Source organism: Patella vulgata, chromosome 8 (genome assembly GCF_932274485.2).
Source record: "Patella vulgata chromosome 8, xgPatVulg1.2, whole genome shotgun sequence".
NCBI lineage: Eukaryota > Metazoa > Mollusca > Gastropoda > Patellidae > Patella > Patella vulgata.
In genome coordinates, this window is record NC_065886.2 from 20,144,960 (window position 1) to 20,160,311 (window position 15,352).

At 35.8% G+C, this 15,352-nt stretch overlaps 1 protein-coding gene across 1 annotated transcript; it reads right to left on the bottom strand.

Moving 5' to 3' along the window:
- Positions 1–448: 448 nt before the first annotated feature.
- Positions 449–15,318, bottom strand: LOC126830156 (vascular endothelial growth factor C). Its single transcript, XM_050560448.2, has 6 exons — positions 15,121–15,318; positions 9,304–9,415; positions 8,551–8,607; positions 3,402–3,589; positions 2,617–2,903; positions 449–2,184 (listed from the first exon to the last, which is right to left on the bottom strand). The coding sequence occupies exons 1-6, from the start codon at positions 15,163–15,165 to the stop codon at positions 1,899–1,901; spliced, it is 975 nt and encodes a 324-aa protein (XP_050416405.1). The 5' UTR covers positions 15,166–15,318; the 3' UTR covers positions 449–1,898.
- Positions 15,319–15,352: the final 34 nt, after the last annotated feature.

Genomic DNA, 15,352 nt, shown 5'->3' on the forward strand with positions numbered 1-15,352 from the left:
GGGATTTTGTTTTAGCGTACCTAGGATGACGAATACGGTAATACTCAAAGTCGATATAAGGACCATCTTTACTCCCGATACTAGCTATTCCTGAAAATCTGTCAGTAATTTTGTCTCAGTAGTGTGAATAGTTCTACGAGCGCGGTATATTAGTGTTTATTATCAACAATGCAACATCACATTAACTTGTCGGTGTATAGCTAAATAGATAGATAGATAGAAATGTGGTTTAACGTCCACTCGACACAAACTATGTCGTTTCGGGACTAACATGGTTCAATTTTATTTCAATAATTCGCTTGGGCGTAGGTGTCTTTAGCTGTGGGCGGAAACCGGAGTAGCCGGAGAAAATCCACGACGTTGAACATGCGACCCCACTCCTTGTCACGCCCAGGCGGGGAATCGAAACCACCCCACTCGGTGAATAAAAACAACAAAAGTAGGCTAGTACTTTAACAACTTGTATAAGATCTTATTCTTTATTAGTTATCATAACCACAACGAGGCCCCTCTTCTTAATTAGGTATCTAATATTTACATTCACCTAAATAACACAACATTCACAAAACCTGGTATATACATTTTAAATTTACACATAACCATGTCAACCGTCTAACAAATTTTTACCCGATAGCCTAATATAGCTCTATATAAATGATGAAATGTCACGACAAAAATAACCCAGTGTTATATACTTCCAGATTACTATTAGTATAGCAGTTTTAAATTATTTTATAGAAAACCTGACTTTTTTCAATTCGTTTTATATTCCATAGTACAATTTATTTTGTTACTCAACATCTGATAGTCTCGGTCATTCCAGTATATACTGTACTGTTTGCATCAAATTCGTTGCAGTCGTCGAAACGGAACATCTGATAAATCTTGTAAAGGCTAAAAGTCAAGAACCATTGCAGATTTCGTCAAAGGTCACGAATTGTGAATAGGGTTAGTGAACGCAATGTTAACGAAATTTAGGGTTAACCCTAACCCAGGACGTAACCCAAATTATATCTAGCGACCTTTTCGATACTGTGACGTATAAATAGCCTACGAAACGAAATAAAGAAATAAAGTTTTCAAATATGATTGGAAGAGAAGATATCTACCACCACTAATTTACCTTGAAGGTAATTGGTGGTATGTTTCTGATTGTTCATCAGCTGTTGCTTTTGTTTCACAGACCAGAGCACCATGGCATTCATGGACGAAACATCACTCAATAATAAACAATAAATGTACATCATACATGTATTTGTGTGTATATTTTAAATCCCATTAAAACAATTTAGGTTTTAGTAATTATTTGGGGCTATAAACTGTACAAATTGTTTAGTTTCATCCAGAGGAATATGGAGTTGATATTCTCGTAGTCTTGCTTTAACTATGTAAATACTATTTTTAAATCAAGTATAGTCTACTAATATACATATAACCAACATAACCGTGCTTTCAGCTTATCAACTGAAAATTTATCGATGTCATTGCACCCATTTGCTTTTATATGTTACCGATACATGTAAACGAGTTTGTGTTAATGTATATAAATTTTAACATCTGTTTTATCCATCTTTTACGATTGGGCGTTGACCCCATTTCTTATGCCAAATGGAATATCGCCATTATATAAAAGAGGCAAATTAAAGCCTAGATACCCGATAATCTAATCACTTCTTTACCAAAGCGAAACGAATGACGCAAAAAGTCCGACTGATAAAAACAAATTAAAAAACTTAGTATATTAAACTACTTTAGAATTTAGAATAAATTAATTAAAAATAAATTTGGCACATTCTTTAAGTATACCATTGTCGTGAGTAAATAGTACTGAAATCAAAAATACTAAACTAAATACAAAATCTTTGGCACTATAACGTTAGTTATATGGGCTGATATTATCAACCATATCTAGGCTGGCACAAACAACGCCCATTTCTCATTTCTTTTCGCCAAAATGTCGGACAGCGAACATCGAAGCATGGATCATTGTTGACTGTCGGAGCAGGGGTGGTGGTTGTGGTAGTTGTAGTTGTTGTGGTAGGTGTGGTTGGAGCTAATGTGGGTAGTCCTTGGGCACTATCAATACTTCCGTTATTTTCTAACAGGTATGCATCTATGTCCGCTTGGCTCATAGTTCCCCCGAGAGCAATATTAGCCTCTTGTGCTTCTTCTAAAATTACACACCTTAAACAAAGACAAGAAAACAATTAAAAGACGTTTCGGGAATCACTACAGCTGTGTATTTTAAGCTGGCTAGGGGTGGGGCAGGGCAGCAAATATCACTAGCATTTTCTGACGGGACCCCCATTTCAAGTTCACATAACCTTTTTGTATCTTGGCAACATGGGGAATAACCAAAATGATCACTGGAATTACTATGATCGTGATTGGGATTAACTAGAATGATCAATGGAATTCCCAAGATGGTCATGGCGAATTAGCAGAATGATCACTGGAATTACTAAGATAGCCATGGTATATAACCAGAATGATCACGAAAATTGCCACGATGGTTATGGGGAATTACTAGAATGATCACTGGAATTACCAAGATGGTAATAGGGAATTACTAGAGTTATCACTGGAATTACCAAACCAAGCATCGTAAATACAGACCTGCATTGGTTTTCGTCATATACGGTATTACGCCCACAATCTCGACTTCCTGGACAGATACAAGTACAACTCTCGCTATTCCACCTTTGTCTGGGGTTGTTGCATATGTATTGATGTCGACAAACACAGCTACATTCATCGGAAATAAACCTTTGGTTAGGTTTACAGTCCCTTGAAGTCAACCTGCATTGCAATCGACATGATCTGTGAATCGGAATATTTACAGCCAATGGACCAACCCAGTCTAGATGTAACGAACCCTCTTCTCTGGCAATTGCTTTTAGGACCTGCAAACGAAAAAAAAAAACGATAATCATGACAGATTGGAGTAGATATATGGTTAATTCAGACTGAAAGCCTCTTCGAAACTTTTATCATCTACAATAAAATACAAACTGTCATTTTCTCGCCATATGAGTGCCTTGTTAACAATGTCTATATACTTCCAGAGTAATGTAAGCTAGTTATGCAAATGTTTGCTAAATTTTGATTCGAAATTTTCAGGCAATGTAAGTAGACTGTATCGTCACAATTAGGCGTTCGGTATGCATACTTTAAAAAAAACACAGGCGTAATGGCAATTTGCCCGAAAATATTCTTTGTCGCCCGAATATTCAGAATGAATTAATTATTAACTAAAACGAATTTTCCACAAAGCTGTAATGGTTGTTTATTTTGAAGTAATTACACAATTGCAAAACAATATAAATTTACAATATGTTAAACAAAAAACAATTTAATGTTGCCCGAAAAAAGGAAATAACGAAAAACGGTTTGGCACTTACATGAAGTACTGTGGTTTCAACTTCATCAGCTACACACGCAAGCTTAGCTGAAGGGCAGCACCCTCCACATCGCATGACCCTCGTGCATTCCGGCCAGTATATCGTATTGGCTGTATCACCTGGAGCCCTCGGAATCTCCACCGCCATTGGTCTCGGGGAACACTCATCAGGAGCAGCAAGAACCAAACCTATGATAATAAAATACAACAGAGCAGTGAACACACAGTACACGAAATTTATGAATTATAAACATATGAATTATAATAAATACCATAAATCTCTTTGATTCAGGTGAAAATAAAGTATTTAATAGCGTTGATTATGATGATAATTTGATTATTTATGGGACAAGCTACCTGACATCACCACAACTTGTACTTTACAAATGAGCTTAGCGAAAAAAAGGTGATATTCAGGTGTCCTGTGATAGTTAAAATATTATGCCCTTTCATAATACCTATCATAATTGTGGATGAAGGCAATATATGCTACATTTTATTTATCAGGATTTATATACAATGATCCATTGTTTTATCTAGTAACTAATTTTAAGCGACAGAAACAGCTCCAAGCAATGTACACGGGCATTATCAGCTCATTAAACATAAATTATGCAAGAGCTAAATCTGCCTATTGCAGGTCTTTCTTTAGGCCTGAAATGTTATATAAACTATTAATTAGACATTTATTAACATGAAAAGACCTTAATCAATTCTCGATGCCATCTTATGGGTCGGATTTCACTGTATTTGAATCCGATCTTCTGCTCAACGCCCATTGATGGTTTGATGGTTAAGTCCAAAATTGGATAATCGAGACTATGTTTTTTATCGTACCGACTTTATTAATGATGATCGAGGCTAGGCCTAAAATTCAATCGCTAATATCTCGGTTCAAAGTGGAGCAGTTTGATTGAAATTTTCAGCATATTCCCTTATCTAGTTTTTAACTATTATAGTGAGAACTGCCAGCTCTTTATCTATGGGTTTGATGTCTGCTTCCGGATCAGGTTCCTTGAAAATGTTGTTCTCTGTTAAAGAACTTAACAATTCCGTAAAGCCTAATTGATGCCAGTTTGAATAATATATAAAATGTATATCCACAAACGAAAGGTGATGACCTATGATCGTTCATAATTGCTATCTGACAGAAATAGGAGCGTTCACTGACATACGTTCTTTCGTGTGTGTGAATCGTAATAGTTCCGTGTACAACATGATTCATGGCCTAGTTTGTAATCTCATACTGGATAGACACTACGACATGAATCAGAAACAGGTAGGTTTGACGTTTCGTCATCTCGGAGAATAAGTGTACGAATTTGTGCAAAGCAATAAACCACCCTATATATTTCTGACAAATTACTATTATAGGGTTCTTGATTTCCGCCCTATCCGAGTAAAAGGTAGGCTACAATTCAAGTATATTCTTTAAAGTATGACATCGAAAACGAGGGGATCACTTTAATGTTCAAAAGGATACACTACGATTAAGGCCGATTGCAGTATTAATTAAAGATACATTATGGGAGATTTTAATAGATTTGGCCATTCTTGCTATAACAGTTCAAAAATAGATGATGAAAGAAGAATATATTGCAAATTTCAGTCAAATTACTTTATTCTGAACAAAGTTATCACCATTGTAATTTTTGACTAGAAATAGGAGTCAACTCTCTCTTCACCTTCTCCGAGAATGGCCGATCGTTTGATTGACAGGCGTTAACTCCACCTACATAATCTCGATTATCAAGTAACGTTTTCAATGGCTGTGGTACCGTTAGCCTATTCAGTTTGAGACGGGGTTGTAATTCAATTCGTATCACATTTATTTTTACTACAAATTAAAACTAAGACTTTTAATATATAGATAAGAAGCGAAAGTTTGAAAGGAATGGACCAAATCAATGAGGCATAATTATAGCCGACTTCTTGTTAGCCTGCGTGTAGGCCTACTCTTGTTCTGTAACTGGTAGGCGTACGTAACTCTTGAAGCAGACAAATAGGAAACAGTAATCCAATGGACTGGAATTCAACTGGGATGTTTATTAATTTCCATAATATATAGATAAGAAGCGAAAGTTTGAAAGGAATGGACCAAATCAATGAGGCATAATTATAGCCGACTTCTTGTTAGCCTGCGTGTAGGCCTACTCTTGTTCTGTAACTGGTAGGCGTACGTAACTCTTGAAGCAGACAAATAGGAAACAGTAATCCAATGGACTGGAATTCAACTGCGATGTTTATTAATTTCCATAATTTTTCTGTAAACGCAAGTGACAAAAGAGCGTATAACACCGATATCCAAACTCTCATTTTAACCACAACTAAACATAATATCAGGGCCGTATATATCGATCTTTCAATCAAATTGACTGACATGCGTCCTCGCTCAACAGCGGCTTTGCTTCGTACACTCTATCATTTAGCCTCGATCTAAAATTTCCGGGAGTATGACGTCAACGTAACGGTTAATCTCCGCTTACGACACCATTTAAAAATTTAATCAATCAATGAAATCCTGTTTAAATCCAAGCCGAATCCAAGCCATCCGTAGGTCTACCGACTTGATTTTGTGCTTGTTGTGTAAATAAAGACCTAATTTATAATTTCTATGGCATCTGAGGCCTAAATAAAGACTTGCAATAATCAGATTTAGCTCTTGCAGAATGTAGGGCCTATGTTTAAGTGTAATTTTACACCACAGCTAGCGTTTTTGAATGTAATACATTTCCAATGGTAACCAACTAAAAGAATTACATTTAACAAGTGTACCCGATATTTAACACCTGAATAGGTGTAATTGTGAGGTGTTTTGGATAAGCTACACCACTTATACCAATGTTATACTGCATTTACACCAACGGGTGTAGCTATTATTGGGGAATAAATCATAGAACAGCGTTAATTTTACAACGTTTATTGGGTGGCAAAAGTGTAATCGATATTCATGGGTACTGAACACCAGGATAGGTGTAGTCCTAATTGTAGCCGCTAAAGGGTGTTTGGGATGAGCTTCCCCTCTACAAGCGTTTTATTGCATTTACACCAACCCGTGTAATTATTTTAGGGAAACATTCCTCCGAATAAAGTGTGAATTTTACACCGTATCTTGCGTTACAAAAGTATTTTTTGTAAAATATGGCGTTAAATTGCACTAGTAACAAAACTATAACTCATAGATTAGGCCTATTTTAGCTTGTATACACTTAGAGACGTGTAGGCCTAAATGTTCCAAAATATTACCAAGAACAATATCTTAATTAATAATTCTTAATTCAGGTGAGGTGCATAAATGAATAAATCACATTATTCAGCTAAGTTTTAAGGACATGTGTATTGGTTTTTCCTCATCATTTATATTCATTGTAAATTGATACAGATTGTCTAACTGCCCAACAGCAGTTGAATTTGAATCAGCCTGATTGGGTATTTTTCAATTTAATGTCGTTGTAAAATGAAGCGAAGTAGCCGACGGTCTATATGTAATCTGGGTCGGGCTAAATGCCCTATAGGGGCCTACTAATTATCATTGAGACCGATAGCCAATTTCAAGTTTTCTGAACTTAAAATGGAAGTGTAAATCACAAAACATCCTTGAGGGGTAATGCTTAATCTACACCCACGGGTGTAAACTATTTAAGTGTAACATTACACAGTCAGGTTACACTACTGGAAGTGGCAGCTAGTTTCCACCTGATTTGATGTAATGTTCTACACTAGTTGGGTGTTATCTGTTTACGCCACTAAAGGCTAAGAGTTACCCCTATTTAGGTGGCAACTAGTTTCCACCGGAATTGGTGTAAACTACCCTGGCTAAGAGTTACCCCTATTTAGGTGGCAACTAGTTTCCACCGGAAGTGGTGTAAACTACCCTATTATTTTTAACTGTGTAGTAATTATTCACAAAGCATTATGGGCTATAAACACCTGCTCCATAGAAGTGTAACTGTAATGGTGGCTAGGGTCGGGTACTTAGCTGGCGACCCCTATTAGAGGCTATCTTCAAGATTCGATTTGTAAAACCAACATCTAATTTGTCACTCAGTTTTGCTTAACGTCGAGACGATTGTCATATGCAGGTCAGGGTATACACCACACTGATCTGCAGTGAATATTCGCTAGGCCGCTACAATCACTGATAAGGATGACATCAATGCGACTTAATGAGTCTCAAATATTAACTTTTTTCCATTCTAAAACATTTTTTTGATGTATTAGAAAAATAAATAAAGACGTTTGACGTATTTGTAGGTAAAAATTATTTCCTATTTAGTGTAAATGGGTATTAAAATGACTAAAAGGCAACATTCTGCCCGAAACAGTAACGTCTTATGTAAACAATGCACGCGCCATTCAGTCAATCTTTTACAGAGATATTTTGTAATTAATTCTCTGTGAAACAGATTGGGTATACACATATTCGTGGTTTTAATCGTGGAGATCTATGCATTGAGTCGTAGTCGTAGCAATCGTGTTGATCGTATCAAAAGGTATCCGAACGTATCTGCACGTACCAGATCGTGGACTCAATAGAGACTTTTGGCAAGCGGAATTTTCCCATCCGTATCACGTATTCGTATCGTATACGTGATACGTTGCGTCAATGTAGTTTTAGAGTTTTGGCAGATTTTCGCGTCGCGTACGTGTGCGTCGATCAACTGAGCTTAGTTCTATAACAGCATGATGGCAGATATCTACCAAGATCACCATCAGTACTAGTCAAGTGCCTATTAGAGCCGACAATTTCCCGGAGGGAATAAAGTCGCCCGACACTCGCTGAGCTATTTCAGCGTCTAAAAGTAGCAAAAAAGACGTTAAAAGGACACGACAATGATATACGGACCTTTTCCGTATGAAAGCTGTTCGATACGTGCTGCCGTATCCGTGTGACGTATCACGTATGAGAAATGCACACACATTGATGACGTCACACGCAAAATCCATACGGATACGCGATACGGACCAAAAGTCTCTAATATAGGGACAATCCTATCGTAACGCATCGCACTACAGTGGGAACCTAGCATAAAGTTGGCTAAAGCTACCGATTCTACTCCACCTCTCTAAAACACATGATACCAGACATTCAATTTGGAAGTTCTAAATATAACAATTTATGCCATGCTCTTGAATTTAAGAATATTTACCTCCGCTAATATATTCTTTCTCGCCGCTAGGGCTGTTAGCTGCCGCATATGGATAAACTGAAATTAAAAATACAGTTAAAATATATAGAAATAAAACCGAGGCTGATGTTCCTCGCTAAATTCCCAAAATAAATACATAACACTCATTAATTACATTTACATTTATCTTTTTATATAGCATCGAATTCAAACTGCAGTGAAGGGTTCTTGATGCACGCCAATATTTGTATACGGTATCTCGTTTTTTTTGCACCATCCATACGACTAGATGCTGTCCCGCACTACTGACATCCCGAGGAAAATGAAATGAAATGGGGTTTAATGTCCTACTGTTCTCCTCCGACTTGGCTAATAAAGACGGGAATACGCCATACAGTGGCGCTACGGCCTACTCTTATATCGAATTCCACGCCACTTGACTCATGCCAGATCTTATGAATTCACGCGCACAGGACCACCAACCACCACTTTATATAAAGTGCTGACAGTTCTAGATATACTTGTTTAAAAATGGATCATGAAAGGGGAATATAGTGAAAATTTCAGTCAAATTACTTCATTCTAAGCGGAGTTATGAATGCTTGAAGAATAGCCTAGTCTTTTAATATAATTGAAACATAATTGTTGGTGGTATTTATAAAGGAATCGGTGGCTAAAATACTAATATAATTCACAGAAATCATAATCTTTGTATAATAGCTAACTGTTTAATTCGTTGAAGATTAATACCGGAAAAAAACAATCCCTTCTTACCATCTTCAATAGACATGGGTTGGCCATCTTTAACTACCATAGCGAGGAATTCTTCAACACTTCCAATATTTCTTAATCTTTCTAAATACGTTTCTGCTTGTGTAACTGCTAACTGAAATATAAAAATGTAATTCTAGAGGTAGGGTTCATTGGTAGATTGATTTTATTTTTTATTATTATTGTGCGTCGATTATATCATTTTTAAGTCGTAAATAGTCATTGTAATTTTGTTTTTCAATTACATTCAATATCTAAATGTATTTCATTCACATTCACATTTCACTTCACATCTTTACAAACAACTAACTCGTTTGAGGTTAACAGAAATGTAATGAAACTGGGTAGACCTATAACGTTCTATTGCTCTCCTCCGACTGCGCTAATGAGGACGGGCATACGCCATGATAGAAATTTTGCCAGGACAGCTGCGGCACTACGCCCTACTCTTATTTCAAATTCCAGCTACCAAGGGTTATTTTACGTGCACGCCAATGTATACACGGGACTCGGGTTTTCGTTCCATCCAAGTGACTATACGCTGTCCCTTGTCAGGCCCTTTTTCCTGCACCACCGACAAGGAGGAAACTTCATCTGCCAACACCTATGACTTTGTCGGCCAAAACCGGGATCGAACACGGGACTTCCAAGTTAGCGAGCCAACGTCTTACTCACTGAACACCGCGATTCCTTTAAAATATAGAGATACATGAATAAGATTTTGTAATTTGACTATATGCCTATTCAAAATGCGTATAACACAACACAGTTCCACCCATACCCCGTGTCGAGTGGACGTTAAACCCCATTCTCTCTCTCTCTCTCTCTCTCTCTCTCTCCTATTCCCATGGACGAAAATATAGCCTATTATAGTGGTGTTGATTGTTCCACCCCAACATCACCAAATAGATGCTTTCAGTCGACTTATTCTAATTAAACTTTTTTTGATTATTTTTATTTTGATTAATTCCATTATTTTGATTCTTTACACTGTAAAAATATTTGTGATGTTGTCGATACGCATACAGATCAGGCATGGAATAGATACGATGAGAACGTGACACGATCCAGCCGGTAAAAACTGGGTTTATTTGTTCTTGGCGCGACCTTTGAACCATATGACGATAGCCAACCAGTGTTTATTTATACTTATGGGGGGAGCCAATTTGTAATTATTAATTAATGTTTATCTGACACTAATTAGTTTCTTTAGTGTATATAGATCGGGTGCCAACTACGTGGCCATGGTGTTTATAAATAAAGACAAAGAAGATAAGTGATGCTATATCTGCGGTATCTTTTGTTTAGAACGGACGTTATAAAAACTAGGGAAGATGTACAGATAATGTACTCCTAAAGAGGCATATGTAAGATTTAGATAACGAGCTAGCCGTTCTTGCTATAATAGTGCAAAAATAGATAATAAAAATTAACAAGCGGTTGCCATGGAAGATACGCCCACGTTGTGCAAGAGATGGACAGGCTAACAAAGGCAATTTTTCGAACTAATAGGGGCCATAATCAAGGTAGTATCAAAAGGAACCCAGATCTTATATAAACATATAATGTTAAGTTTCATCAAAATCAGTCTAAGTATATTGTGACCTCTAGCGGGTCCACAACCTTTGTATTACATTCTTTTGCACTATTTGCGTATTTAAACGGATAATAATTGTGACCTCTAGTGTGTCTATGAGCTAAAAACGCGAATTTTCGTACAATCAGGGGTCATAATCCAAGAAGTTACGGTCCGATATGCGTAAATATCGAAAGGAGCCGAGATCTTTGGGTCATAAACATGATTGTTTATAATCCATGAAGTTACTGTCCGATAAATGCAAATATCGCAAGGACCCGCGATCTTCAGGATACAAATCTATATTTCAAGGTTCGTCCAAATTGGATAAGTATTGTGACCTGTAGAGTGTCAACAAAAAATTGTGGGCGGACGGACATGGGCGACGACAATATACGTCCACAAAACATTTCAGTCAAATTACTTTATTCTAAGCGAAGTTATGCATGTGTGAAGATTTGAGAGGCTGACAATGGCAAATCAACAGGTCATATCCTCGATTGTCCAATACTATTGCCGATAGAATACATCAAGTCTCGATTTCAGTCCGCTATTCGGCCTGAGTGCCGCCATATTAACGTAGATGTGGCGAACATTGACTAATCCACTCAATATCTAAGTCATCCGCTGATCTATAAAAGAGTTGATTATGGACTTGTTATGTGTATAAATATCCAAATAATAACATTTGAGGCCATGAAAAGACCAGAAATATGGAGATTTAACCCTTGCATAATGCATCGTTAACATTTATATTTGTTTCAGTCTCTGAATCATTAGGTTCGTCGTTGTATTTATGTTATACAAATATTTGTGGTTTTCAGGTTTTGGGTCACTTGTGAAAATCATACTTTCTTTGTTGATATCAGTTATCTACAAAGGACAAGTAGACAGAAGATTCACACAATGTACTGAGAAGGATGAAACAGCTCTTGCCTCTTTGAACGACAGGAAAAGGATGAACAATTAAACCTACTTACATATGACACGGTAACATTACCAATAAGTGCAAATTAAAATGTCGCGTGTGAAAGGAAACATGCTGCAAGATTACAAAATGCGCTAAAATTTCAAAAACTAACTCCGTTTTAATAGAATGATGCCTAATAATTATGCAAAAAAAAGGGGGGAGAAAAATATCTTTCCTGCGTCATCGATAAAATACAGGAAAAGTCCTGCGGAGAGTTCAGTTGCCTAAGTAATTTTTGTTCCATTTGAGATGGTGCCCAATATAAAGTTTTAAGATATCATTTTCCAGGCGTTATACATTAAATATTACACGTGGTGTGAATGGTCTATTAGTTTTAATGTCAAAATGTCGTCCATGTTATATTAATGAATTATCTCAGCAGTGAAACTGGAAATATGTCTTTAGTTTCTGATTGAAATATAAAATGCGCAATTATTATGGGAATAGTACACGGGGTGTATTTTAATTTGACTACCGGTACACCTCTTCGTTTTTACCCCGAAACTGGATTAAATTAAAAGTATACCAATATTTCGTTCCGTTTTATTTTCAGCTGTTGACTCCTTAGAGTGCGCGAATAGAAATGAAATTAAATCAAATGGAGGGGAATTAACATGATGTATGATTTTCATCATTCAATATTGACATTATGAGTTCCGTTTAATTTTCGGCTGTTTTTTCCACTTCATCTTGGCATGTCGAACGTCATATCATTTTAATTAGATTATACACTGAGTAAAATATATGACAAGATTGACTTTTGGTTTTTAAAGAAGTGCATGCATTAACATTCGAAATTGGTTTGCCAATTTAACTTCCAAAGTATTTGAGAAGTGGTATTAAAGGCTTTAGAAATATATCCTGTCCTATGCACGATACACCTCTGAGAGAAATTGAAACTTCATAACGAGTGGTGTTGTTGGGTGTTTTTACTACAAATACGGCTAATAAATTTATTTTCAGAAAACATATAGGTATATTTCGTCAACATTGGCTTTGAATGGTGCAATCTGAGGTAGGTTTTGCTCGGATCATTCAAATTTGACATGTGTATCATGGGTGTTATTGTTTATTTATTACATGTGGTATAAATCAATGATAAATAATAAACCACACATTTACCATTGTTTAACATATTTCATTTCGTTGTTGCACTCAAATTAGAAACAGCGTATACAGTATATCTTATATTTTGCGGTAGGTTGTTTCGTAATGTTGGTAAAGATTACAGCAGCCTACTGAGTAGGGCGTGTTTAGTGTGTGTATAATTTATCGGTAAATTATAAGTTTAAAAAATAAGATCCTGTTCCAGTTTATTTTGCGTTATTAACGCAATTCTGAGAACGGGATGTATTTTTTCCGATGTCTGAAGAAAACGTCTTACCGAATGCTTCAAGATACATTCTTACGAACAATTATGGCAAATTTGGTATATATGGAAAGCCGTGATTACCCGGAAAACACCCATGGGACAAACACTGGGCAAAAGTGTCTAAGTATCACTAACTGGCAACCCGACGGCTTATTGTCTGCCAACTTGACTAAGGGAGCGGTTATTTCTTGACCGAATGGTTAGGCGGTTTAGGGAACATTGAGGGGTGTAAACGTACAACAGACTCTACAATTAAGCGGTGTAAAAAGAAGTTGACAGAAGATAATCCAAGAATTTACTTAGGCTTCAGTATGTATGGTAAATGGACAGTAAGTAACGACAAATACATTCTGAAAATGGGCCCTCCCTCAGTGACAAACATGACTTCTTAAAATAGATTTTATATATCTTGGGGTATTTCCTCCCGATACAATGTTTTGAGGGGGATCTGAAGCAAATTATTGATGCTTGATAAATTAGTTTGAATATGTTTTAGCCCAAATATATCATCAAATCACCCAGTTTGTACACGGGAAGGGATCTTTGAGGCGTAGTTTGATGTGTTGAAAGTATAGAATTATGAAATAAACAATAAGATGACAATCTATCAAACCGGGATACGTTACACGAAACGTTCAGAATTAGTCTAATTTCAAATAGCTATAGATAGCACTGCGGTAGTTAAATTCCTCCGCAAACATATAATCAGTGGTGTATTCTATGGTTTCTCACGCCATTTGTAATAAACAAAGAAAACCATATTCTACAAGACAATGCAGAAGTAACCAGTATTGGCTGAGTCATAAACGACAAAAATAATAATTTTTAAAAAAAACCGTGTAGAATGGACTGCCGGTGAATTCGGGCTGTTCACATATTTCACAGAACATAATTGATTAGAATTACAATATATTTTTTTTTAAAATGTGGATATAAATCACTTTATTTACTTTCATATTACATTAATATGTGCTTTTAAACCAATTCTCGTCTATTTTAATATTCCTGTTTGAGAAATTTTATCATATACGATCGGTTAATTTATTATAAATTGAAAAAAGTTTTTAAATGTTTTTGAACTATGATGCGTAAATACTTGATAAATAAGAAAAAAAAAACATTTCAACATATCTAAAACACCAGGTGTGAAACAGACGTATACGTCATATTGTTTTAAAATGTGGGGCTATGTTTACTTTTCCAAAATAAAAAAAAACTCAGTTGGTTGTTACTTTATCAATGTATGAAATGTTTTCTCCACGGGAGATTGCCTTAAATAAATTTTCATAACATTGATATTAAGCATAACTTGGCGCACGGTTATTAATGTCAATATCAGAAGTTGTTCATATTTTTAGAGTGCAAATGAAATAAAAATGTATATTGTATGTTATACGGTTCCGCACAATAATAAATTAATGTTTGTATATTTTTTATTGCACACGATTCAGTAAAATTAACAGCTATTTGACCACTCCGATCGTTCCGACCCAGACCTCCAGAAAAGAAACAAAAACGAAAAATAAATTTATACCAAAATTCATTGATGTTGTGAGCTCAAGATTGTTGCAATATTATCAATTAATTTTAAATGTATTCTTAAAAATTAACGGGACACATTTTTTAAAAATTTTTTTGCTTTTAACGGTCAAATGATTCTTTTCTCCAAGAATTCGTTTTTAATTTTTTATCGCCTTACAAAACGGACTTTGGATGGCGTTTAAATAGTCTAAGATATCAATCCACGGGGAAAGTGAACGTTAACCCCTATTATTTATTTCTAAATTTATTCTCTCTATTTAAGCGGTTTTATTTTTATTTTTGTTAAGAAAATAAAGCTTTTAATCAATTGAGCCGTAAAACATAAAACAATTTTAATATATCAAAAAAGTTTTTACTTACCAGGTAAGTCGCGTACGACAACAAAACGACAAAATTCGGCATCATTATTATCTTTTCTTGCGAGAGACAGATATTCAAAGCTGTGATTTCAATACTGGCTTGACTCGGTTACAACGATTATTTATATAGCTCTTGGGCACTGCCAAACTCAAGAAATTTGAGTAGTTTCAATCAACACTTGCCACTTTAAACTCGTTTACCATGCCATTATTTTTCAATGTGAAATGCCTAT